The sequence below is a fragment of the Alternaria incomplexa genome (assembly GCF_024043165.1).
Source record: "Alternaria incomplexa strain BMP 0042 chromosome Unknown scaffold_3, whole genome shotgun sequence".
Lineage (NCBI taxonomy): Eukaryota > Fungi > Ascomycota > Dothideomycetes > Pleosporales > Pleosporaceae > Alternaria > Alternaria incomplexa.
In genome coordinates, this window is record NW_026249852.1 from 225,282 (window position 1) to 250,268 (window position 24,987).

The 24,987-nt window shown below is 54.3% G+C and overlaps 7 protein-coding genes across 7 annotated transcripts; 3 read left to right on the top strand and 4 right to left on the bottom strand.

Moving 5' to 3' along the window:
- Window positions 1-3,157: 3,157 nt before the first annotated feature.
- On the top strand, window positions 3,158-3,991 carry CPR2 (Peptidyl-prolyl cis-trans isomerase B; the record flags this gene model as incomplete). Its single annotated transcript, XM_051432019.1, has 5 exons — window positions 3,158-3,268; window positions 3,321-3,415; window positions 3,469-3,554; window positions 3,608-3,736; window positions 3,786-3,991. The coding sequence occupies 5 exons, from the start codon at window positions 3,158-3,160 to the stop codon at window positions 3,989-3,991; spliced, it is 627 nt and encodes a 208-aa protein (XP_051293441.1).
- Window positions 3,992-5,137: 1,146 nt separating this feature from the next.
- Window positions 5,138-7,306, top strand: DED1 (DEAD-box ATP-dependent RNA helicase; the record flags this gene model as incomplete). Its single annotated transcript, XM_051432020.1, has 3 exons — window positions 5,138-5,346; window positions 5,398-6,725; window positions 6,807-7,306. The coding sequence occupies 3 exons, from the start codon at window positions 5,138-5,140 to the stop codon at window positions 7,304-7,306; spliced, it is 2,037 nt and encodes a 678-aa protein (XP_051293442.1).
- A 3,864-nt stretch (window positions 7,307-11,170) lies between these two features.
- On the bottom strand, window positions 11,171-12,826 carry J4E90_002441 (uncharacterized protein; the record flags this gene model as incomplete). The annotated part of the gene is made up of 5 exons (XM_051432021.1): window positions 11,171-11,194; window positions 11,245-12,043; window positions 12,087-12,104; window positions 12,161-12,417; window positions 12,629-12,826. 5 exons carry the CDS (start codon window positions 12,824-12,826, stop codon window positions 11,171-11,173), a joined length of 1,296 nt encoding a protein of 431 aa, XP_051293443.1.
- A 1,040-nt stretch (window positions 12,827-13,866) lies between these two features.
- Window positions 13,867-14,778, bottom strand: J4E90_002442 (uncharacterized protein; the record flags this gene model as incomplete). Its single annotated transcript, XM_051432022.1, has 2 exons — window positions 13,867-14,516; window positions 14,574-14,778. The coding sequence occupies 2 exons, from the start codon at window positions 14,776-14,778 to the stop codon at window positions 13,867-13,869; spliced, it is 855 nt and encodes a 284-aa protein (XP_051293444.1).
- A 762-nt stretch (window positions 14,779-15,540) lies between these two features.
- On the top strand, window positions 15,541-16,638 carry J4E90_002443 (uncharacterized protein; the record flags this gene model as incomplete). The annotated part of the gene is made up of 1 exon (XM_051432023.1): window positions 15,541-16,638. The coding sequence occupies one exon, from the start codon at window positions 15,541-15,543 to the stop codon at window positions 16,636-16,638; it is 1,098 nt and encodes a 365-aa protein (XP_051293445.1).
- Window positions 16,639-17,204: 566 nt separating this feature from the next.
- J4E90_002444 (uncharacterized protein) lies at window positions 17,205-21,858 on the bottom strand (the record flags this gene model as incomplete). Its single annotated transcript, XM_051432024.1, has 3 exons — window positions 17,205-17,255; window positions 17,311-21,531; window positions 21,580-21,858. The coding sequence occupies 3 exons, from the start codon at window positions 21,856-21,858 to the stop codon at window positions 17,205-17,207; spliced, it is 4,551 nt and encodes a 1,516-aa protein (XP_051293446.1).
- A 708-nt stretch (window positions 21,859-22,566) lies between these two features.
- Window positions 22,567-23,333, bottom strand: J4E90_002445 (uncharacterized protein; the record flags this gene model as incomplete). Its single annotated transcript, XM_051432025.1, has 2 exons — window positions 22,567-22,849; window positions 22,897-23,333. 2 exons carry the CDS (start codon window positions 23,331-23,333, stop codon window positions 22,567-22,569), a joined length of 720 nt encoding a protein of 239 aa, XP_051293447.1.
- Between the last annotated feature and the right edge of the window lie 1,654 nt (window positions 23,334-24,987).

Sequence of the window (24,987 nt, forward strand, 5' to 3'; positions counted from 1 at the left end):
TGCTGTCGCTGGTGCCCGCAGGCAAGCTGACAACAGCCTGACAAGCCAAAAGGTGCGAAATGCCCACCTATTGGCTACAGCCCAGATGATTTGGCATGCGAGCCCAGAGAGTGTATTGATTCGGCGGCGCGATAATCTGCGACTCATGGCAGACTCGAGAGCAATCCGCCAGCCGTCTGGCCGTCGATTGGATGGTCGCGGTAATAATGTCTCTTGCGCACGGAGGCGTTCGAGTTGAAGGGCTGCCGGCTGGGTCGCTGCAGCACGAAGGATTTGCCAGGCCGAATCGGGGCTAGACCCGTCGATCACTTGGCACTCGTAGATGCAGCAGCTCCGAACTCCCAGAGACAACCACCGCATGCCGTCCATCACCATGAGTGCCCAACCATCCGCTCTGCACCGCGGCTGAATGCTCGAGTATGCTGACGGCCGATACATGCCGCTTGGAACGCATATCAGAATCATACGATTCCTACTGACCTGCGATTACATCTGAAACTCATCCGCCGTCAAGCGAAGTGTACTGCAGGGAGCCGCTGATAGCTCCACGACTAAACCGTAACCGTCGCCACATGGTGATCACGAGCTGCACCTAGGCTGCGCAACGAACCCAAGGCCCAGACTAATAATTCCTCTTTGCAATGCTCTGTCAGGGGTAATTTGGATGATTGAGGCCGAGAAACGTCTTTTGTTTTTTCTGTCTCTGCGCTAGTACCCACCGCAAGCCGTGGAAATGAGGTGCGACATTGCAGCGGACATCATCACTCGGGCGAGTAAAGATGCGGCATGAACAGCCTCCTTGATGGTCCAGCACCCACATCCTTCGACCGCACGCATTCCCTCCACAGATGCAGGGTGAACCTGAGGCAGACGCTACCCCAAAGACATGGCAAGCATAACTCGGAACAGTTGTTTCCATGCGAGTTGGGTCAAGCCGCAAGCCTCTCTCACGTCTAATTATACATCGCATATCCAGCTCCGAGGGGCAACACCGAAGTATTATGATCTTCGTGATTGCAAATACGAGCTTTGCTGCGTTGAACAGGACAAATCACCAACGTCTAAATTGACAAGACTGCATCAACAGGAGCACGGACATTACATCTCTGGTAATATGCGGAACTTACGGTGAAAGGAAAGCTATCCTCATTTGCAAATGGTAGTCTTTCATCAATGCATGCGCATACCTGTGAGAGCTCCGTCCGGAATGTAAGCTCCCGTTGGACCGCTAACCGCCGCCTGGACCTACAGTTCCCGCCATCAAATGTGGAGGAAGTATAGATCGGAGAGTGAAGTGGCGCCAAGATGGAGGCCAATAACGCCTCATCGGAACCTTGTGATGGTTTGCGCCATGGGACAGCTACTGCGTGGGTAAACCCAGTATGGAGAACCCTTGCTCAATGAACAAACGCCTACCATCATGCCCTCAAGACGTTCCAGTTCCCATTCGCTACATCTGCGTACATCCACAGGTATGTTGCTTTGGAAATTACGAGGAAAGCGATGCACGCAGATACAGTGAGAACATGGACGGGTTCTGCCTGTCCAAGAAGAAGAAACCGCATGGTGTAGCGTTCGAGGCTAATTCACGGGAGGCAATGCGTACCGAGCGAACGCAAAGTCAAAGCCAATTTCTGAGCAGGGAACAATGTGGACGCTTGAATAACTTTCGAAAATAGCTATCATGGAAGATAATATCGTCATTGTTGCCTCGGCGTTTGCAAACCACTTGCTTCATAACGTACTGTTCGAAACAGTGAGCAGCCGTCAATCAGCATTACGAAACCGTGTGTTGAGTGGCATACTGTCCATTGAACTCGAGTCCCGAGTTGTCAAGCGAATTCGCGAGCATTTTCACATTCCCCACAGTTTTTGATCCATGTCAGGATGACCGGACCCAAAACAGACATGTGCTTCAATATTCAGATTGTTAATTCCCATAGCTACAGGACACCTGGCTGTCACCAAGCAGCTGCTACTCTGTTATACAAAATCATAGGTGTAATTTATCTATCGATCCTGACATCCTTCACACTGACCTTGATAGCTTCGTATCCGATGCTGGGCAACTGGGGTAGCGATCAGTTCGACTTGTCAACTTCCAAATGAGTTGCACTAATGGACTTCATCGGCAAAGAAGAGTTTGAGGCCGGGTGAAGGTCTGCACAACTACACTGTCTCTGAATCACAGATCGCGTTTTCGATGCAGAGACAGTGAGACAAGGCTCCGCATTGCTGGACTCCGTTGTAACACTGTCGAAGCATCGGCTCACCTCCAATGGATATACTAAGAAAAAGCGTCCGATATACTCAATGTAGTTGTGTCGTTAATCCATGTTTTCCTTCTAACTGCGTCTTGTAGACACGGGTCTATGCCTGCGCACCATACAGTATAATACACTCGTAGGCTTTCGTACTCCTTACAGCCCCACTCTTCCACTACCGCCTCGCTCCATCTTGTTCAACCGTCGCGCAGTAGCAATCTGCGATTGTTAGCCCATTGACCCACCAAGACCACAGCCACTCTCCTAGGGCCAAACCTACCTGTGTCCTTGTCTTCTGGCCCCTCACGGGCAAGCCCATAGCGTGTCTCCTTCCACGATATGTGCCCATATCCCTCAATCTCCGGATGTCGTCCTGCACTTGCCGCCGTAAATCGTTCTCAATTTTCATGTTGGCCAGTTCCGCGGTCAGATCCATGACGGTGGCGTTTTTCAAGCTGCCGACTTTCGCCCACGGGTGGATGTAGAATTTCGCCATAATGCGCTGCGAGACCGAGGGCCCGATGCCAAAGAAAGATTCGAGGGATCGCTTCACGAGCGTCGCTTCTGTGAAGCTGAAGCCGTTGATGAACACCTAAACCGTCAGTAAGACGCGCGCAGGGGGAAATGGGCGTTCCAGTCGCGTACCATGGCGGGTCAGCGTTCCGACGGCGAGTTCGCGTGTTGGAGTGTCAATTGTCGTGTCTGATCTCGAACTCCAGACTTCCGTTTCCCGCTAGACCCAGCCGGCGCTAGTGCGACAGTGCGGGCAATGGCTCTACCTAGGTAAAACGCAACGTTTCAACACCTCCTCCACCATCGCATTCCGCAGGGGGCTGTCCAAACTACTTAACCTTGCGACTTCCCTCGATTGTTTCCCGACACAATCAGGCACCATGGCTACCATCCAGAGAGCTGTCATTTCGCTCCTCTTGATCCTCTCGATCACTTTCGTCTTCTTTGCTCAGAGCACCGAGGCTGCAAAGGGTCCAAAGATCACTCACAAGGTGTGTATAGCTTTCAATCGGATGAATAGACGGACTTGCTGACTATATTCAGGTCTACTTCGACGTTACCCACGGCGATGAAGAGCTAGGCCGCATCACCATCGGTCTCTACGGCAAGACCGTCCCCAAGACCGCTGAGAACTTCCGGTACGAACGGATACAAGTCTACGCATAATTCTGGGGGCTGACATAGACTACAGTGCTCTCGCTACTGGCGAGAAGGGATTCGGTTACGAAGGCTCTACTTTCCACCGCGTTATCAACAACTTCATGATCCAGGGTGGTGGTAAGTCCGACTCATGCCCGGGTCTAGGATTCACAATGCTGATCAACCGCTAGACTTTACCAAAGGCGATGGTACAGGAGGTAAATCGATCTATGGAGAGAAGTTCCCCGACGAGAACTTCAAGCTCAAGCACACCCGCAAGGGTCTCCTCAGCATGGCCAATGCTGGCAAAGATACCAACGGTGAGTACCCTTCCCCTTCACTCCCTGCAGCATGCACTGACTATCCTAGGCTCTCAGTTCTTCATCACCACCGTCATCACCAGCTGGCTCGATGGCCGCCACGTCGTGTTCGGAGAGGTCCTCGAGGGCTACGAGGTCGTGGAGAAGATTGAGAACGTGAAGAAGGGTGCTGGAGACAAGCCGGTCCAGACTGTCAAGATCGCCAAGAGCGGAGAGCTCGAGGTGCCAGAGGAAGGTATTCACGCGGAACTCTAGACATCAGTACGCATTCTTTGCTATTGAGTCGACCCCTCAGGTTGGAGAGCTGCTGATAGTTGTACCTTTTTCTTCAAGATTTATACGGTCATGCTGAACCAGCCATTCCTGGCGACGAACTCGATATCACAGCGACTCCGTCTCACGACGATATCGTCAACATTGCTGAGGTATCCCAGGCCTCTTCCACCAAGGGCAAAATTCCTGGCCTGGCTGCTGCTGCTGGTTCTGCTGATGGTTTGTCGGTCGGTCAGAAGCTTTTCTTTATCGGGGCTGTCGTTGCGATTTGCGTGCTCTTCTTGAAAACGCGAAATGGAGGGCAAAGCAACATTATGGGTGGGCTCAAGGAGAAGAGCATGGCCTAGATTACGACGAAATGCAGAAACGTTCCTTTAGTAGAGCATTGATCTGATACATGGTGAACATGGCTCTCTAATGTGTCAAGACGCTAGCTAGGGTAGAGGGGATACGATGTCCTTGCAGTCCCTGCATTACCCGCCGATGACGATGTGCAACGGTCAGGGCACGTCCAGGGTAAAAGCAAAGAAGACAATGTTGGGTTATCTAAAGCCATGGCACAGTCGCACAGGATGGCCTGGAGCCTGCACAAAAACCTAGAAAGGCCGCCACTACATTCAACTGCGGCCATGTCACAGTGCATGTCGCATGAAAAGCAAGCCTGCTGCAGCACACGACAGCTTCCATCTGTGACGTTCACCGCTCCCCACTCGCCACAGCCTGAGAACTCTGAGAGGGAGCGCTAGCGCCAACGGGGACTAGTGCGGGAAGGGTTCTCCGACACGCTTTTTTAACTTACCTGCGGCCGTCTCCCTCTTCCCTAACCACCCACCCTCCAAAACTACTCTGTGTGTATTGCACAACCTTACAAGCTCTTTTCCTGTGAAGTCCTTTCTTTTGGTCTTCACTTCTTTACTTCTCGTTTTCAGGACAGAGGCGTTCCCTTCTTTCCTGACAGAACGAGTCTCAGGCACCCGCCTGCGAGTTACGAGTTTCGTCACTTAGACCTGCTACTTTTCGTCTGTCGCTCACCGCCGAGCCAGCCGAAGCCAGCACATCTGTAATTTGCGCCCTGCACATTGCACTCCCAAACACACCCTCAACCAACTCGATTCCACCACGCCCATCATGGCTGAACAACTCGACATGGGTCGTCTCAACATCAACGACTCCCAGCACAACCCCCAGAACGGCTTCAACGGCGAGCGTTCTGCCTACATCCCCCCTCACCTTCGCGGCCGTCCCCAGGGCGGTCCCGGAGGCCCTGCACCTATGGACGGCCCGCCCCCGATGATGAACGGCGGCGGTCTCGGCGGCAGCGCGTGGGGCCCCGGAGGGTCAGTCAACACCCAGGACACAAAACTGGAAGGTATGCTAACTGGTGACAGTCAGGGTCCTCCCCCTCAGATGAACGGCGGCGGCGGTGCCGGTGGCTGGGCCAACGCACCCAACTTCACTCCCCGCGGTCGCGACGGTCCCCCAGGCGGTGGATGGGGCGGTGCCCCTCGCGGTAACTTTGACCCCAACGCCTACGGCAAGCCCGGCGGCGGTGGCTCTGGAGGCGCCCGCGGGTCTGGCGACGGTGCCTGGAAGGACGGCAAGCACGTTCCCGGCCCGCCCAACCAGCGCCTCGAGCGCGACCTCTTCGGTATGCCCAACGACCCTTCCAAGCAACAGACCGGTATCAACTTCGAGAAGTACGATGACATCCCCGTCGAGGCCTCTGGTCAGGGTGTCCCCGAACCCGTCACACGTTTCACAAACCCGCCTCTCGATGACCACCTGCTGAGCAACATCGAGCTCTCCGGATACAAGGTTCCCACTCCTGTACAGAAGTACTCCATCCCCATCGTCATGGGTGGCCGTGATCTCATGGCTTGTGCCCAGACTGGTTCCGGAAAGACTGGTGGTTTCCTCTTCCCCATTCTCGCCCAGGCCTTCCAGAATGGCCCCTCTCCTCCTCCCGCACAGGCTCAGGGTGGATACGGACGTCAACGCAAGGCTTACCCCACTTCGCTCGTCCTTGCTCCTACCCGTGAGTTGGTCTCCCAGATCTTCGACGAAGCCCGCAAGTTCGCATACCGCTCCTGGGTCCGTCCTTGCGTCGTCTACGGTGGTGCCGACATTGGCTCTCAGCTTCGCCAGATTGAGCGCGGCTGCGATCTTCTCGTTGCTACCCCCGGTCGTCTCGTTGACCTGATCGAGCGTGGCCGTATCTCCCTCGCTAGCATAAAGTACCTCGTTCTTGACGAGGCTGACCGCATGTTGGACATGGGTTTCGAGCCTCAGATTCGCCGTATCGTTGAGGGTGAGGACATGCCTCCTACCGCTGCCCGCCAGACACTCATGTTTTCGGCCACCTTCCCCCGCGATATCCAGATGCTCGCCCGCGACTTCTTGAAGGACTACATTTTCCTTTCGGTCGGTCGTGTCGGTTCCACTTCTGAGAACATCACCCAGAAGATTGAGTACGTCGAGGACGGCGACAAGCGCTCTGTTCTCCTTGATATTCTCCACACACACGGTGCTGGTCTCACCCTGATCTTCGTCGAGACGAAGCGTATGGCCGACTCGCTGTCCGACTTCCTCATCAACCAGGGCTTCCCCGCCACCTCCATTCACGGTGACCGCACTCAGCGTGAGCGTGAAAAGGCCCTGGAGATGTTCCGAACCGGACGTTGCCCCATCCTCGTCGCTACCGCTGTAGCTGCCCGAGGTAAGTTTTCCAAGTTGTTCAAGCCTTGAGCAACTGCTGTATTCTGCAAACCCTTGAACACCTTGCTGACTCATTTCAAAGGACTGGACATTCCGAATGTCACTCACGTAGTCAACTATGACCTTCCCACCGACATTGACGATTATGTTCATCGAATCGGTCGTACTGGACGAGCTGGAAACACTGGTATTGCCACTGCTTTCTTCAACCGCGGCAATCGCGGAGTCGTACGCGATCTCCTTGACCTGTTGAAGGAGGCCAACCAAGAGGTCCCTAGCTTCCTCGAGTCCATTGCTCGCGAGGGCTCCGGCTTCGGTGGAGGTCGTGGTGGCCGTGGAGGCGGCCGTGGCCGTGGCAACGCTGCTACCCGTGACGTTCGTCGCATGGGCGGTGGTGGTTTCGGTGGCGGTGGCGGTGGCCAGTGGGGAGGTGCTCCTCAAGGTGGCTATGGAGGTGGCTTCGGCGGTGCTCCCGGCGGTGGCTACGCTCCTCCAGCTCCCGGCGGCTACGGTGGTGGCGGCGGCGGCTTTGGTGGAGGCTACGGCAACCCATCCGGCCCTGGCGGCAACTCTTGGTGGTAAACGTGCAACGCACCGCTTCACGATATAGCCAGCCCGGGACACATTTTCTTCTCTACGATACCCTGGGCCTTCGTGTCGCCGCTACCGATGGCTTGCTTTCGATTTCCTTCACTTGCGAATGTTTTCTGCGAATCTTTCCCGGTTACCGCGGATCGATGCGGAAATCTGGAATCTCATACCCCAATCAGCATATAGACAGCGACTGTTTTTTTGCGGATCTGCCTGTTTTCGAGCTCTTCTCGCATACGATACCCTTCGACGCACTCTTGTCGAGCTCGAACATAGATGGCAGGACCCTCGTCTTTCTCGCAAAGGCATGCATTACGAACATTTCACGACTTCGCTCTTCTGCAAGCATGCTGCTTGGGGAGCTATAGATTCTCGCTTTCCGAGTCTTCCACACGCGGATGACCTCTCTGAGCATTTCCTTATCTTACGACAAAAGCGGTTCCTTTTTTCCCGGTCATACCCCTCGACGACAACGTCTTTCTCGTCGTCCTTGCGTCTCTCGGTCTCTCCACACGCGGAGAGTAGCAGCATGACCCTGTTTTGGACGACGGAAAAGTTTACTGCATAGATGGCGTTCATGAAGGTCTAGCCACGACCCAACCTTTGTACGAAGGAAGATACCCCCGGTTCTTTGTGGTAACCATCATGGTGGCTGTCTTTCCAAGGCCAGCTCGGCGGTGGGATTTAAATGCTCGTTTTGGTTTGCATGCGCATATGCGGACCTGACCCCGTGACTTGGGTGGAAGGAATCTGATAAAAGTATAGTTTCGAGCAAATGATTAGTTACATAGACTAGTATGCGCTGCCAATATGCGTGGCCTATACAATGCATGCGATTTGATACTTGCATACATTTCTCCTCAGTTGCTTCACATTTATCATAATGTGACATTACGTGGCATCTTACCGTCCCTCAACTTGGCGTGGCTGTCTCCAGAACATTATATCACTTCATCATCTTAACTAGAACTGCTGTGCATGTCCCGCTATACATTGCCAATGCGGTAACCGTGAATTATTGAGACTTCACTAATTGACGGAGACTGTTTCTTAATCGCCACCGCCTTCCACCTGATTCCTGGCTCTATCGTCCTTACCCGGCGAGTTGAGGTCCATATCAGTCGCTCACGCATCTACTTCTCTTGCCTTCCCAGACATCATCTGCGCCACACCATCCACTCTATTCTTCGCGCACCCTCCCAAATAGCATCAGCATACTCGGCATCGAATACATCATTTTCTCTCACCCTAGACACCGTGCTGAGATCAACTCGCTTTCAGGAAGTCGGCCCATCATACCACAATGCCAGACCGCCTCACAGGACACCCGTCCCTCCAAAAGACCCGTGACACCATCTCACGATGGGGACGATGGTGCGGCTCCCAGATATCAGACTGGACTGCGTTAGCGAGAGAAGAGATCGAAGCAGATTTGCGTCGTACCAAGCCGTGGAACACAAGTCTCTAGGATTGCTTGAATCCGCTGCCCTTATGTAAGTCTTTCCACACTTGTTGGTATGAGGATGGGAATGACGAGAAAGATGGACTAACACGTAGCGTAGGTATCGTCACGTTCTTCTGTCCTTGCGTCACTTGCGGAAAGACGTGGCATCGTCTTCACTACAATGGCGACATGAGTGGCTATGAGATTGTCAACGTGCCGGTACGCCATTTCCCTCCCTGACAAAGTTCCATCCAGCTTCGATTAGCGTCCTACACTATCCCACCGCATAATTCCTTCTCAGATTCCTGACTGACACTACCGGCAACAGTGCATAGCATACGGCTACTCGTTCCTCTGCTGTACCCCGCTCGCCCACGGCTTCCTCGTCTGCGTCCCCTTCGCATGGCAAACCTATCGGATCCGCAAACTAGGCGACCTCGGCGGCACTTGTGTTGCCGATATACTCAAGACGTGGTTTTGCACGTGCTGCTCGCTGATCCAGAACGAGAAGGAATCGAAGTTGTTGATTGAAGGGCGTACAACGGGGTTTTGGGGTGGTGACGGCGCGGGTGCTGAGGGTGTTGTTGTGCGGCAACCAAATGGGGGGTTGGGGGAGGTGATGATTATGCCTATGGCGGTTGGAGGGGGGGTTACTGGGCAGGGAGTGAATGGGACGACTACAGTTGGGGAATGTGCTGCGGTCTCTGAGCTTGCTGGCGAGACAGTGGTTTGCTTTGAAGGAGAGGAAGATGATACAGAAGGAGCCACTGGGGTACAACCACATGTCGACGGAGCCACCGATCGACACACCCGCCTCGAACCGCATGTGCCAGTTAACACTTTCAACGAACACAGTTCCCACTCAGAAACGGGCGACGAGGTCATGGAGCGCACCGTCGCATCCGAGGACTCCACCTTAGATCTGGCTGTGATGGCATTGTCTGCGACTCCACAGTACATCGCCTGTACGGCTCCTGCGCGAACGACTCAATCTGAGATACCCAGTCACCTGGACCAGTCCGAGAACGATTCGTGTCCGGACCCGGCTAGCGAGCACATCTGTAACAACGGTGAAGCGGTAATGGCAGAATAATACTGGGTATGCTCTGTGCGAAGGATGGTTTTGCTAGAGTAGACTACGCTTGAAGAGCTTGGGAAGAGGGAAGATGTGATGGGGTGTTGAACGGGTGGTCGGCAGAGGTGGATGGTGTCGCGTATTCCTATTCTGTCCCTGCGTAGTCTTTTTTTTCCTTGCCCTAGTTAACGTCTTTGTGGTTTCAATGCATCGCTGTTATTTCCAAACTAATTCTCTGATTAATGCTTGTTTTGAGGAAATCGTCATGTTGATTTGCACGGTCGAAGATGGTAGAGAAGGTATGAAAGTGCGAGATACTTCTTCATTATGAATTCGTAAGTCATTGTACAAGCAACTAATCCGTTGGGTACCTTGCGCTCAAGACCCCAAAATGGTGGCAAGATCAAATCATGCAATTCGTACATTCTACAGTCCGCTCAAACCATCCAACAATGCGGTCAACCCACCAACACCCAGCAACGCGCCCGCCGCGGCCTTCCTCCCTGTGTGACTTTTCTTACCATACTTGTCCCTTTCCCTCTCCTTCTCATACGCTCTACTCCTCGATTTGGATCTGCGCCGTCTTGGGCGTTCGAGCTCAGACTCGGATGTGGTAAAGTCGTCGTCATGTCGTCGGTTGCCGGCATAAGTGGGGTTCATGTAGGATTGGCGGAGAGGCGAGGCTTGTACAGGGTAATTCTGGTTTTGGATTGGTGCATGTGGGGGCGCGGGTGCGTTTGCAAAAGGGGTGTTTGGAGGTGGTGGGTAGTATGGTGGTGCGTTCATCGGCTGGGATGGGTGTCCGTTGGCTTGAGGTGGGTACTGTGGGATTCGTGGGGAGTGAGGGCGTTGTGGTTGTTGAGGGGTATATTGACTGGGTACCGGTATCTGGAGATTTGGAGTGCGGGTATTGGTCTTCTGTTGGGGTGGCGGTGGGACGAGTCCCGGTCCAGGCATCGAGAGTGATCGGTCTAGTGGGGGTGGCCCAGGCGGCGGTGCGTAGTGCATCGTGTTCGTGCGATCAAGCGGGGGATGTGTGTTTCGCGGCACTGGTGTCCTGTCGCGGTCGAATGCGCTTCCTTTTAGAGCAGTAGGTGGCGGTGGGGCACGATGGAAAGATGATCTCCTGGCTTGTGGTTGTTGGGGTGGAGTCTGTGGTGCTGCTTTCCGGTAGATGTCAACGGTACGTTCAACAAGACGTTTGACTTGGTCAAACTGCAATGGACGTTCGATGCAGAAGCATGTCTCCCCTCTCGTTCTCCTACTATCCCTCCGCTCCTTTTGATATTGTGTAAACCTGAAACCTGCCTCTCGGATTGCTTCCTTGCACACCCAACTAGCCATGATCTCGGTCCAACTGCTACGTTCCAAATAGGCAAGTGAATACGCTTGATCAGTATTCGAGCTGACTTGCTTGGCATCGACAAAGCGCCAGTAGTATTTGCGCGTACACAACTTCCAAGGTATTTCTAGATCGACTTCACTGTCTTCCTCTTTCGCTTCTACCGCGGCGGCAGCCTCGATGGGGAGACTCCCTAGACTAGATCGAGGCGAAGCAGCTGTTTGTTGTTCATTTGTAGCAGGCATGCTCGCTTGTGATGTACGAGGTGTAGCGATCGGTGTTGGCGGTGCAGGCGGACCGTAATGCTTCTCCGGGTGTGGACTGGACAGGCTGCTGGCCTCAGTGAACAGCGGCTGTACGCTGCCCGACCTTTGTGTTCGCCGAGCGCCATCACCTGAAAGCTTTGATGTGCGGCTCTGCTCTTCTTCGCTATCTGACTCTACAGTAGCTTGTTGATACTCTTGTCTCTGCCTTTGTAGTTCACGTTCTTCGTCTCGTAAGCGGCGCTCAAATAGAGGCAGACTCGTCCATTGTTGTAGCAAGTGCTCGGCGCGCGAAGCCGATATACTGAAGACCGCAGGTAGACCATTCGCTTCGGTGTATACCGACGTGTCGAGGCTTCTCAGGTCCTCATCCTGATAAGATCGAAGGCTGGTCGGCCTAGGGCTTTCGCCATGCTCTGTGACAACTAAGCTCTGGGAACTGTCTGCCTCCATCAATAAGCGCGCATCAGACCGTGGCGATTGTTCGTAGAAGTTTGAAGCTGATAAGATGGATAGTTGTTGTTGAACAATGAGTGCCTCGAGTTGAATCTTTTCGTTGTCAACAAGTTTAGCGGCTTGTTGCGGAGATACCGTGGGACGTAACCTGAAAGACTGTCAGCAGCATACTACTCCAAGCCAAGATGTACCTCAAGTAGAAGATAGAGCTATGCGGGTGCGACTGGGTCAGAGGCCGAGTGCAGTGTAAGGATGTAAAACTTACTTCGACCACATTATAGTCTGTGCTGCATACAACGTTTGCAGCAAAACAGAGAGCGTCATGCTCAAGGCTTCCAGGTGAGCTGTGAAATAGTCTAAGCTTGCCTTGGTCGAATGATCTAAACGGGGATGGCTGTGTTGAGTAGAGCGAACACTGTCTCTTCGGTCATGGAACTTGTCGTTCTCGATCGAGGTAGTCATCTCGACGCTGGTAAGTAAGTTCTGAGCCTGATCGATGGCATCGTCCAGGGTGTTGATGGCCTATATGAATGTCAGCGAGGGCGTCCACGACCTCATTTAACGAAGCATAAGCATTCGCTCCTCCTTGTCTAATGTCTTCAACTCCCTTGATCGGACAGAGCAGATGAGTGATTCCCAAAGTCTTCTTGGGATTATGCCAGTACAACACTCCGATCTTGGAATAGGCCATGCTTTCCCGTAATTGCAGCGCGACTCGCGCGTCCTTACGTACCTCAGGTGACGGCAAACGATCGTCCTCTTTGATGATGGTCCCTAGCTGCTTGAGTATTGCAGCGAAACCATTTGTTTTGTTTGCGACGGCAACTAGGTCTTTCGCGGCCTCAGGCGACTCCACAGCAACGCCGTATAGCTTCAGCGCGAGAGCTGAGCTCCTCGACACCACCGGTAATATATCCGCAAGCACTGCCATGCTCCCGCTAGAAAACGCAATACCAGATTGGAAAAAAGAGACAAAAAGAGCAGTGTGGAGAATCGGAGACTTGGGAAAAAGGCACCCGCAGCGAAGAGAGTCGAAATCCTTCGATATGTGTTACCGACTAGCTAACCCTAGAGTCGTGTGAGGTCATAGTGTAGGAATTAATGCAGGGCGCTGGTTGACCGACGACTAAATCCGGCGAAGATCACGGCCTGGTGATTGGCCAAGGTGCACGGCTGAAGGCAGGCGAGCACGCGAAGTGTTGAACTTATGCAGAAGTTGCCGCAGGGCTGGGCGAAAATCAGTGCATCGTAAGCATGCAAGGCGGAGGCGGTGCGCTCTCGTCAGTGTTTCCAATAAATGTTCCTGGTTGCCCGCGCGTAGGAGGCCTTGAGAGGTTTGGCCCTCAACTGGAACTCGACTACGTGTTTGCAGCCTTTGCTGTCGGTATACCTGTCCACATGCCTAGTCCGAAGTATGCGCGGACGTCTTCAGGTGTTGCGCGTCAACAGTTGACTAGAGGCGCGCCAACGGTGTGGCACAGGATGACGCCGGCTATACGGGCGCGAATTGGCCACCTGATGATTTCCGAGGCTCAGGCTGAGAAGAGTGGACAAGCGCATCGCGAAAGTGTACTTTGAATCTGCCTTGAGAGGCCGACATCTGGTGGTGTGAGAAGAAGATCCGGTGAAGATTTGAGGACGTGGTGGTGATCAGAGCCGGTTTGGGCCACTGGCAGTGGTGAGCTGCAGGCCAGTACATGTCGCGCCGTATCCCGTATAGCCTGCAATGGGAGAAGACAAGGCCTGGACAGCGTTCGGAATGGCATGCAGCTGCAGCGATGCCTGAGGGCGTTTGAATCATGGTAGTCAGTGAGCAAGTACAGACACATGTTCTTCACGGGCAAAGTGGGCGAGGTCGCACGTTGTTAGATGCCCGAGTCGACGCCCGGCGCCATGCATGCAGAGATGCCTTGAGGTAGTTTCAAAATGTCTTGTACATATATGTCTACATGCAGTGTACAGGCCTAATTTCTAGGCGCCCATGAAAGATCGAGGGCTCTTGCTCTTCAGCGTTGTGTTCTGGCCGACAAAGTCCCAGTCGATCCTGTCCCACCACTGCTCGAGGAAGGCCCTCTTCCCGCGGACACCGTAGTCGTGCAGCCAGACGTGCTCCCACGTGTTTACGCACAGCAGCGGCACTACATCGACGCCGCCCAACGGCTTCTTGGGCTTCTGGTCCTGCTGCGCGGCCACGCCGAAGGAGCCCACCTTGTTCATGTTCTGGTACGAGTCGGCGTTGTGTGTGTTGAGGTCGTGGGACTGGCGCCTGTAGTGGGCGCCCGACAGAGGCGATCCGGCCAGGTAGGTGGGCAGGATGCGCAGAGTGCCGCCCAGGCTGTTGTCGTTGGTCTGCACGAGCCAGACAAAGCCGGGGCCGAACATGGACTCGGCGGTGGCGAGGAAGGTGTCGCGCAGGGTGTCGAGCGAGGTGAAGTGCTTGTTGATGTGGGCGTGGAGGTCTTTGGACGGCTGGGCGTGCACGTCGGGGTTGGTGTTGAGGCCGCGGAAGAAGAAGTGGTTGTTGAAGGCCATGCTGGCGATGTTGAAGGCGTAGGCCTTGGTCGGGTCGCGGGCGAAGTCGACGACGAGGGCCTTGGCCTCCTGGTTCTCCCACGGCGTACCTGCAGAGCGACGTTAGCCTGTGGCAGCGCCCTGGACGCGGCGGGGCGCTGGCGTACCGGCGGTGGATGCATTCAGCTCGTCGACGATGTGGCCCTGGTACTCGGTGTAGGCGGTGCGGAAGCCCGTGGGCGAGAGCACGCCCGGGATGCCGTTCTGCTCGAGCTGGGCGTGGTTGTCCAGCGGGGGCACTGTGTAGAGGCTGCGGGCGGCGGGCGGCGGCCGTCTCCAAGACACCCTCGACGCCCCGGCTGCAGACTGCATGGCTCCCGGCCGGCGGGCCAGACAGCGTGTAATCATCATGTGTGCTGTCGTTGCGGGCGGCGGGCGAACTGGAGTCGGCAGCCCGTTGCTCGCTGCTCATCTTTTTCCGGCCTCTGCATCGTCGCGCTAGCCCCCGCCCAATCACGACGCGCCGAGCTCCAAGCGCCCGCGTCACTCGTTTCACCCACTCGCCTGCTTGTCCACGCAGAGCCACACAAACACCGCAGTCACCTGCCACCAGACGCTGCTAGCCAGACCCTCCGCCCGCCATACAGTGCCTCTTGTCCACTCGGCGCCTCGGCTGCCTCTATTCTCAGAACACAGGCGACATGGGTGGACACGATAGAGCCCGACTGCTCCCTTCTCGCCGTGAGGAACGTCACTCGCGGCTCCTCGAGTCTAGCTCGTGCAGGTAGATATACCCAAGGTAGGCCGTGTCTTTGTCTGTTCCGTTGTTCGTACTCTGCTTCCGTATCGCTCTCTCATTTCTTTGTTTCATTCCGAGTCACTTGAGGTTCGCAGGCCCGACCTCTTCAACCTAATACCGCCATCACTTCCATCTCCACCACCATGGCTCCAGTCACACCCTCTCCCAGGCTCTCGAGGATATCCCTCGCCTGCCTTTTCCTATCCCTCATCCCCACGGCACACGCGTCCAGTCTCTTTCTCCGCCAAGCAGAAACATGTGGAGGGAGCGCAGGCCTCCAACAGTGCGGATCCGACTTCCCTTCCTCTTTCTGCTGCCCCAAAGACTCAACCTGCATGTCTCTCAACGGCGGAGACATACAATCAGTCATCTGCTGTCCGTCCGGCTCGGACTGCGCCTACATCCAGCCCACCACCTGCGACACCACGCAGCTGAACGCGACGCTCCATCCCGACAACCAGATGCATCTCTCAGAGACCGACGGCATTGACCTGCCCAAATGCGGCGACAAGTGCTGTTCGTTGGGCTACACGTGCCAGGGCACTATGTGCGCCAAGGACACCTCGCCATCGTCATCGCCGTCTCCAACGTCAACCGCAAACCCAACACCCTCCTCCACCAGCCCGGCGTCCGCCTCCCAAACCTCCGACTGCTCAGCCACCGCACCCGTCCAAACAAAGCAGGGCTTCGACGGCCGGTCCTTCGCAGCTGGCTTCTTCCCTGGCATAGTCATCGGCGCCCTCAGCACCCTCGCCCTGATCTGGATCATTAAGAAAAGGCGCGAGTCACAATCCAAAGAGCGCTACTCCGGCGACTTCGGCCATGTAGCACGTCAAATCAGCGACCCAATCTACGACCCCCAGCACGCCGCGCGGACCGACTTCATGCGCCGGGGCAGCCACTCCGCGCATTCGAGCCCCAACTCCACCGACCGGATCGTCCAAGGCATGAAGGAAACAAACGCCAACCCGCCCGTTCACGGCTTTACCCCCAGGATAAAAAGCATGTGGGACCGCACCCCCAAACTGAATTTTGGCTTCACGGGCGGTCTCCCAGCAAACCCTGCACCTCTCCACCCTCCTCCCGTACGCGCAGGGAACTACACAGATCCGTACCAGACCCCGCCTCCCAAGCCCAAACGCATTCATTCTGCTAGTCGGCGCTCGAGTTCCCTCCGTACCAGCACGCAGACATTCAACACACAGCAAGGGCAACAGCGTCCGAATGTCGCGCGCAGCGGCAGTTCGGAGACCATTGATGTCTTGATGCCAGCACCGAGTTTCCTGGCGCCTCCACAGGCGCCTGGTATGCGGCGCGACAATCGCTTCACGGCAGACTCGGCGAACACTACGTTCACGAAGCTCATGGAGCGGGCCGGGTTTGATGAAGGTGGGCGCCAGGAGGTGAGGGAGTGGAGGACGCCTAGAGTGTAGGCGCTGCAACACCTTGTTTCGATTGGTCGGTCCAGTCATGTGATGCTTTTTCTCTTCTCTTCGTACATATATTCTTCCCCTCTTTGCTGTCACTCCCCTTTTCTTGTTAGCGCTGGCGTTTCGGACCTTCTTTACCCTGGGCTGGCATCCTCACTGCATCTGCGTTTGCATTTGGTTCCGGCGTTTGTGTCTCTTTCTAGCATGATACCACATAGGCAGGCCTTTAGTCGCTCTCTACGAGCTATTCCTCTTACTGATCAAATATGAAAACCACCATTGCAATCTTCAGCCATGCTTCGATGTGGAATGTCTAGTCCAATGTTCGTCCATCACTGTCAAACGTTATGATGTAACTCGTGTCAACACATGTACGAGCTGTGTTCTAATCATATCATTCGGCGAGTATAAGACCCATGCACGCCTAGGTGCATTTTGTCATCCTTTCAATATATATACATCTTTGTAATTCATTCGTGTAGATCTCATCAAGTACGCCTCGAGTATATGGATACAGCTACCCAGTACCACGCTATCGCAACACTGACATGATTACCTCAAGGGATGTGCTACATAATCGGGGGCAAATGGCGCCAAACGTTCTTGCCTCGATCGGGCAGCTGCGGGAAGATCAAAAGTTGGCGTATTGTTTACAAGGATTGGTAAAGTTTGAACCGCACCCTGTTCCAACGTGCCCGAATGCGCAGTCGACGACGCGCCACGGGGACCTGCATCTGGCGATCCCATGATCCTCGCCTCCGCTGCCTGCGCCCTTAGTTCACGGCCAACCTCCCTCTCCACTATAGGTTTCGCCGCTTTCCGCTGCTTGCCAAAAAGACAGTGCCACAAGTCGTCTTCCTTGACAATCTCTCCTTCGCCCTTCTTGCGCAGGAGCTGTTTGACGGGCGCAGCTTGGAGTTCGGCCGAGTTCGCAGCGTCCAGCGTCTGTTCTTTGATAGCGGGAGTCGTGGGATTAGACTGTATCGGTGTTTTCGACAATGTGTTGTTGCTGATATGCTCGAGGCGGCGGGCAACAGAGATATCGTAGATGGCTTCTTCGACTGTGTTGCTGATAAGGTACATAAAAACCGTCGTGGGTCGTTCTTGCCCGATTCGGTGGACGCGGTTGATGGCTTGGAGCTCGATTGCGGGATTGATGAGCGGTTCGCAGAGGAAGACGTAGGTAGCGTTTACAAGACTTAGGCCTGAAGAATCGGTTTTTGCATCCAGGAGCAAACACTCGACACTGGGATCTAGCTTGAACTCCCGGATGCCGTTCTTGTCAGTGATACTGCTGGCACCAATCTTCCACTTTTTCAGCGCTTCGTAGAGCACTTCGAGGAAGTCGCCAAACTGGGAGAAGATGATGGACTTCGCACCAGGGTCGTTGTTGCGGATCCAGATCAAATGACGCGCGATCATATCTACCTTTGTGCCGTATGAGCCTTCCAAGTCGATCATCTTGATCTCTTTCATCGTTGAGTCAGACAGGTCAGAGTAGATGGACGTGGTGGACGAAGAGCCTGGCGTAGAAGCATGCGTCCGACTGGCAGCTGCGTCCATCTCTTCTTTCGCTCTGATTTCGGTCGGTTTGAAGACAATATCCTTGAAGTCGGACGAGCCCAACTTCTGCTTACAAGTTGGGCAGGTCCGATGTGCCTGCCACCATTGATTGATGCACTCTTTGCAGTACTTGTGACCGCAAGCCGTCAAGACTCCGATCTCAATGTCTTCCCTACAAATGATACATTCGGCTGTCGTCTCCTTCAGATTTTCACTCCGGAGATGCTTCAGATATGTGCACTTTGTTTTGAAGCCATTGGCGTTGTTCTCGCGTTTCTCTCGCAAGTCGTCGGTTCTGTCGAACTCACGCTGGTCGAATCTGCTGTCTAGCGTCTCCTTGTACTTTGCGACGGTATCGGAGATATGTTGAAACTGCCGATAATACTCTAGACGTTGGTTCATGGTGCCTCGATACAGTTCCTGCTCTTTCTCAAGTTCAGTGATAACCTTTGCCTGTTCTGTGACTATAGCCTGAACCTTAGTGATGTGCGTCTGAAGGATTTCGAGCTCGGAAGAAGCGCGGACATCACCACTGTTCACTTTCCATTGCAGAGTGGTCATCAAGGAGCGAATACTAGAGATAACGCCCCTCAAAGATCCAGCCCGGAGTTTCGCTTGCAGTTCGCGTCGTCTCCTGACAACTTCAAGCACAAGTTGAGGTGCGTGACCGCGATCGCCTTCGTCGTTGTCTTTCCTCAGGGCTTGCTTTTCGGCAGCCCTAAGCTCGTGTTCGACAAGAGTGTCCTGTAGACCGTTTACAGCAGCGTTGCGGTCTGCGACAAGTGTTCGAAGAGCCATGATGTAAACGTATAGCTCATCCTGAGCCTTGAGCGAGTCATCGTATTCTTCTCCTGTCAACTCTTTGTCGTCTTCGTCATCAACCAAGCGCGTAAGAAGAATGTCAATAACTCTTGTGCGCCAAGCGTGTATCTGCTGAGCTTGCTCATTCAAATAATCACTGATGTTGTCCATCGTGTCGAGAATCTTTCGCGCTTCAATACCCCCAAGACCTGGGAGGTCAGCGATCGTAGGCAATTGGAGAGGCGTTTTGGTATTGACTTTGGCCATTTGCTGCTGCGCTTTACTCTTCGATCCCTCCAGCAGCTCATGGCGGATGGCCCTGGCCGCCTCGTAGTAAGATGTCTCAGACTCGTCCCACTCGCGCCACCTATCCGATCCTGAGTCCGTGTTGTACATTCGCAATTCTTTTCTCTGATGGAACGAAGTGGCGCTGAAGAACTGAGCGGCATGCTGAAGCTCCAGAAATGACCGTAGCGATTTACGCAGAATCGGGATACGGCCCATCTTATCTGCAGCTACATCTTGCTCTTCATCAGCCTCACGAAGGTCAGCTGTAGATGCGCGGCCCAGCTTCTGCTGCTCCGCGCGTAGCTCGCCTCTGCATATCTTGATATATGTCTCTGCTTCTTCTCGGGCTTTGTAGTAGTACTCAAGTGCGTGTACTGGATCTTCGGAATAAGCATGAATGTGACCCATCTTGATCAGACATAGAATCATTTCGCGAGCCTCTGACTTCCACTTGGTGTCGTTCTGCTCAATCATAACCTCCAGAACTTCGTGTACGGTGCGCAAAGCCGCCTTCTTTCCACCCAAGGCTCTTTGATTCTTTCGACCCACGTTCGCATGGAGACACGTCTGGCGCAGCCTGACCAGCCATTCCCGCATGCGCTCGACAACCTGGGGATGGGTCTCGTCGCGACCTTCTTCCAAGGGCTGCCCTTCAGGTGTGAGCCAACATGCATCACACATTTGACGCATCATTTCGCTGTAGTTCTGTTCCTCGATAGTTGTGAAAGGAACTGTAATGACAACGCGTTTCTGAGGCGGTATCTGAAGGTCATCGCGAACTCTGTCCTTGGTATGCCGTAGGGCAATCTCGCTGAAAATGCTCTTGAACGACGCTTTGTCGAGGCGATTCCAGATTGCCTCGTGGTTTACAAATGTGTCACATCTGAGGAAGATCAAAAGACCACGTAGATCCTGGACGTCCTTGCGAAGAGGAGTGCCGGAAACTGCCCAGGCGTTACACCGCGGAATGATCCGCGCTACTTGGGCGGCCTGACTGACCCCACGCTCCACCATTTGCGCTTCGTCTAAGCAGACTCTCCACCAGGAGATGCCGACGAGAGGGCTGGTGCGACGCTCGTGGCGTTTGGGGCGTCGAGAGCTGCGCTCCGGGGGAGGTACAGCGTGATGGATCTCTTTCGAGAGCACATGATACGTCGTTAGCACTACGTCATATTGCAGGAGATGCTCAATGGTAGATGGTGCATGGACACTCTTTGGTGCAGTCGGAGGTGGGAGACCCCTGTAATGGCAAACTTTGAGATCAGGGGCGTGAGTGCGCAATTCGCTCATCCACTGTTCTAGGATCGAAGGTGGAGTGATGATCAACGTAGCACCTGAGGGCTTAACTTCAGCTTCAGTGTATACGTCGTAGACGTTTCCTTTGGGGATGTCTCGCTTGTGATGGGATATGAGTGCGATTAGCTCGACTGTTTTACCTAAGCCCATCTCTTCAGCGAGTATGCCGCCGCGCAGTGACCGCAGAGCGTCGTCCTTGGCTGCATCTATATTTGTAACAATAGAGCCTCGGAGATAGCTGACATAGCACGGTGTTCCCAGGGCGTCTTGAGTCTGTCTGAACGATGCTGGTGGCGAACTGTTGACGAATGGCTCGAGCAGCCCAGAGGATGAGAACGCAACGCCTTCTCGACGCAAGAGCCAATCAACGGTCCTCTCTTGGAAAGGCAGAAGCTTGGTCTCGAGCAAACTCTGTTTGATGCGTGGGGAGACATCCATGTCTGCTGCTGGCACATAAACTGAAGTGTAGAAATCAGACAAAGTCCATTTCTTGTCGCCTCTTGTAACCTCGTCAGTCATGTAGACGCGGAGAAGACTCAGATCTGCGGCCATATAATGGCGTGTGACGGCTGAGTCCTCAACCACTGACATACCCAAGGTCCACCGTATCTCGACAACCAATTTGTGTATACTGCGTCCCTCACCGGGCGCGTACAGCTGACAGCGACAGAAAGCTGCTCGAGACGCGGGTTTGGTGTTCTTGCCTCGACGCGTAGTAGCAAATGTAGTGACGGTCCGAAGGTGGGGCAGGATCGAGTCTGCGAAGGCGGAAGAGGTTGTGGCGGCCAGGTCAAGTCCCGTTCTATCGACCACGTTTCGGAGTCTAATTTGCAGGGTCTCTTTTGCCCGATCCCTGTGGCACGATTCGAGTTCTAGAGGTATGGAATCTTCCGGTGTGGCTGAGGCGTCCGTCGTGTCCATGAAGTCTGGCGAAGGAATGGGCGTGTTCTGCATACGGGTCAGTCCAGCATCACAGATGTTGGCCAGCCCACTAACCAAGTCAATAGATACTCTGGCCAAGACGATACTATCTTTTGCGTCTGCGTCCGCCCGCCAAGGCACGGAGATAGCCCTGCCATCACCAGTTTTACGTCGCTTGGGCGACGGCTCTTGCTCCGTATGCGCAGGCGCTTTGAACCAGTCTTGCATAGTACGTATGCAGTCCGAGGCATCTTGCGCCGGCAGTGATGGCGGCCCACGGCATCTCGAGAGGCCGCTCGCAGGCACCGGATATGCGCAGAGGAGCTCAGCACTGCCCTCTAGAGCAACAACCATGGCGGCAGAGTGGGCGCGTGTGCGGGGAACAAGTTGTGGTGTAATGAGGGACAGGGCGAAGACGGGCGTGGGCGGATATCCGTAATCGCCGACGCGCCAAGACAGGTGGAGACCAGGGTCCCCGCAACCAGGCATCAGTCCCACCATTCAATCCTACCCCAGACACGAGTCTGCTTCGCGCACACATATGACAAGTTGCGAGGAGAGAATGTAGAGGCTCGGCTTTGCGCCAAAATTAACCACCTAATCAGCACCGGCTAATGGTACCGTGTCTGTTACTAGTCAAACTATTACGAGCTCCCATTGTTCCTGCATCAACTACTTTGGCTCCCCTGACCTTTCCCAACACACGCTACTGTAGCTGCGATGTTGCAGCGACTGCGTTGCTTCCTCAGGACAGGACGTGCATGACCCTCAAGTCGAACTGAGCGCACCCTTAGCAAACTAACCATGTAGTGTATCTCGGTCTGCCATGTCCGTCTTTGCGAGCTTGCGTGGTAGTAGACTACAAGGGAGCAGTCTTTGGCGCCGCATTTCCGCTCGTAGACGGCATTGCAAGTCCAGTCTGGATGGGTGCAGGCTGCCATGTTTGAGCCTTTGCTTCAAACCCGTCCTTCTCAACGATGTTGACATCCCTAAGTGCAAGTATAAGCATAGTTCCAGTGCCGCATCGCATCAAGTCCAAGAAGAAAATCCAGTAACAAGTATTTACTCCGTAGCCAGCACTTTCTTGATCGGTTCTGCAGCCTCGATGAACTTCTCGACCATGGTGTCCAGCTTGGTGAGATCGTCCTTGCCCTTCTTGACCTCCGCAATGAGTTTTTGCTTCTGCTTCAGCTTCTCCTGCCGCGCTTCCTCGAGCTTGAGACGGACTTGGTGTTCGTGCTCGATGCGCGCCGTCATAAGGTCGTGTTCATTCGAATCTTGGTGCTCGGGGAAATGCTCGAGGAACTGCTCGCGGGGGATGAGTGGTAGCTTCATGTATTTGTGGCTATACAATAGTTAGCGATGGACGCAGTTTTCCACGCGAATACGCACTCGTAGTTTTCAGCAGCAGAGATCTCGGATCGTAGCGACTGCTCCTCATACTTGAGGTTGTGGAGACCCAGAATGAGCGCATCGTTCACCGCCCTGTCATCGGAGGTCTTCGACTTTTCCTCGCGCACTTTCAGCACGCTCTGCCGGTACAAGGTCTTGACAATCGACAGTTGCGCGCGGATGTACTTCTCCCGCTTCTCTATGTCTTGTGTGGCTTTCTTCTCCTTGTCAAGATCTTCGCGCGAACCTGGCTTCGTATTCTTTGGGTGGGCGAGCTGGTAGTCTACAAGCTCATTGATGAGCTTCTTGAGGTTTTGCACTTCGTTGTACAAACGCGCGTTATGCGGCGTCTTGATGAGATCGACGATATTGAAGGTGGAGAGATCCGTAGGCATCGCGTCACTAGCCGGCGCGACTGGAAGCTGATGTCCGCTCATATTGGAAGCCTTTGCAGGGTGTGGTCGCGGGTGTTTGCGCGCTCGAAGAAAGGCGCGCCTGCTTGGCATTCGGCTCGGGCTCCAGTATCACGTGATCTCGCTGAACCTGGGTGCAGCTCCTACCACCTGAGCCACGCCTGTTTCTACCAACGACGCCACAATTAGGCTGAACTCTCGGAAAATACACTAGGTCCCCAATGCATTGTCTGAGATATCGAATACGCCACGTCTGATCGATCTCGGTAAGCAGTGCGCAGTGTGGAGAGATGAGTTGCGTACCAGATCCTGGCTCATTCGATCCCACAGGGCGCCACATATATCCTCGCCTATCATCCTGACGCATCGTGAAGGGATGTTCACATTGAGCACATCGCGCATCAGATCGATCGTACTCAGCGCACTGGTCAGCCGTTCAATCCAAGTACTAGCATCGAGCAGTTCCAGGAATCCAAACATGCATACCCTGATTGAGCGGACTTAGGCCCACCCTTCGTCAGCTCAAGGAATCTGGTATTGGGTTTTGCAATGCACAATCTTCTCTCGCGGGCTACATCAAAGCTATCGCAATCATGCCGTATACCAGAATACAAGCTCAAGCACCAGCCCGGACCGCGTTTTGAGTCAAAGGAGTACTCTTTTGCTTCCTCCTGCGGGCTGAAGGAATACGTGTGGAAGTTGTGGACTATCACGAGGATGCTGCAAGAGCTACACCCGACTACCAGGAACCGATTGCACGCAGACAAGCCTTAGCCATTCTGTTTGTGGTGCCGACGCGGTCGCTACCTTACGACATACTCGCCAAGTGGGAGGACTCCGTGCTTCCGATGCCAACTGACTCACTTCAAGTCGTCATGCTCAACCCTTCCTCAGAACTTCATCTCCGATCTTGCATAGCCGTGCCGCCCCATGCTACGCTTGTCCTTCTACAAAAGAACGTGTTCTGACAGAGACAAAATCCTTCGCGAATGCATTCCGCCCAAGTTGGCGTCTCATGAAAAAGATTACTAGTCCGCACATCGGCGAGAACATTGTACACCCGACAAAGTCCAAGGTCACTAGCAAAAACGGCGAAGTGCGCAAGAACGGCCCAGAATCCTCCCCTCGCAGGTACTGGGCGTTCTACCAATAGCGCGGTCGCGGCACGTGCTAGCGTCGTGTTAGGCGTACCTAGGATCTGAGCCTGAGATGCAGATGAGTAATTGCGGAGGATTTGCATGACTGCAGACGCCCAAGGTTTGCAATTCCATGAAGATCATCGCAACGCTCATATTCCGAGCCACTGTCAACGCCTCATTTCAAAACGGCCTGAAACGTCGAGAGACCTTGGACTGGGTACAGACGCGGCTCGCTAGGAGCCTCTTGATCAGCAAGCTGCCGGAAGTCATCATCCTCGGCAAGAGCTCGCAACGTGCTTGGCTGAAAATCTGGTACTAGTGAGCCAGTCTTTGCCCTTTTGTATCTTGCATCATTGCGAAACTTAGTTGGGGACCAATCATAGCGGACGTCCACGAAAGACATCTTTACGGCTCCCACGCGCTCAATAGTTGGCTAGACTTTCCGCTACCCTTGTGGATGGAGGGAGTTGGCCCCACTCCTGTATTATTCAATTTTGTCACTTGTCATTTGTCCAGACGGAATTTTCGAGGATGGCGGA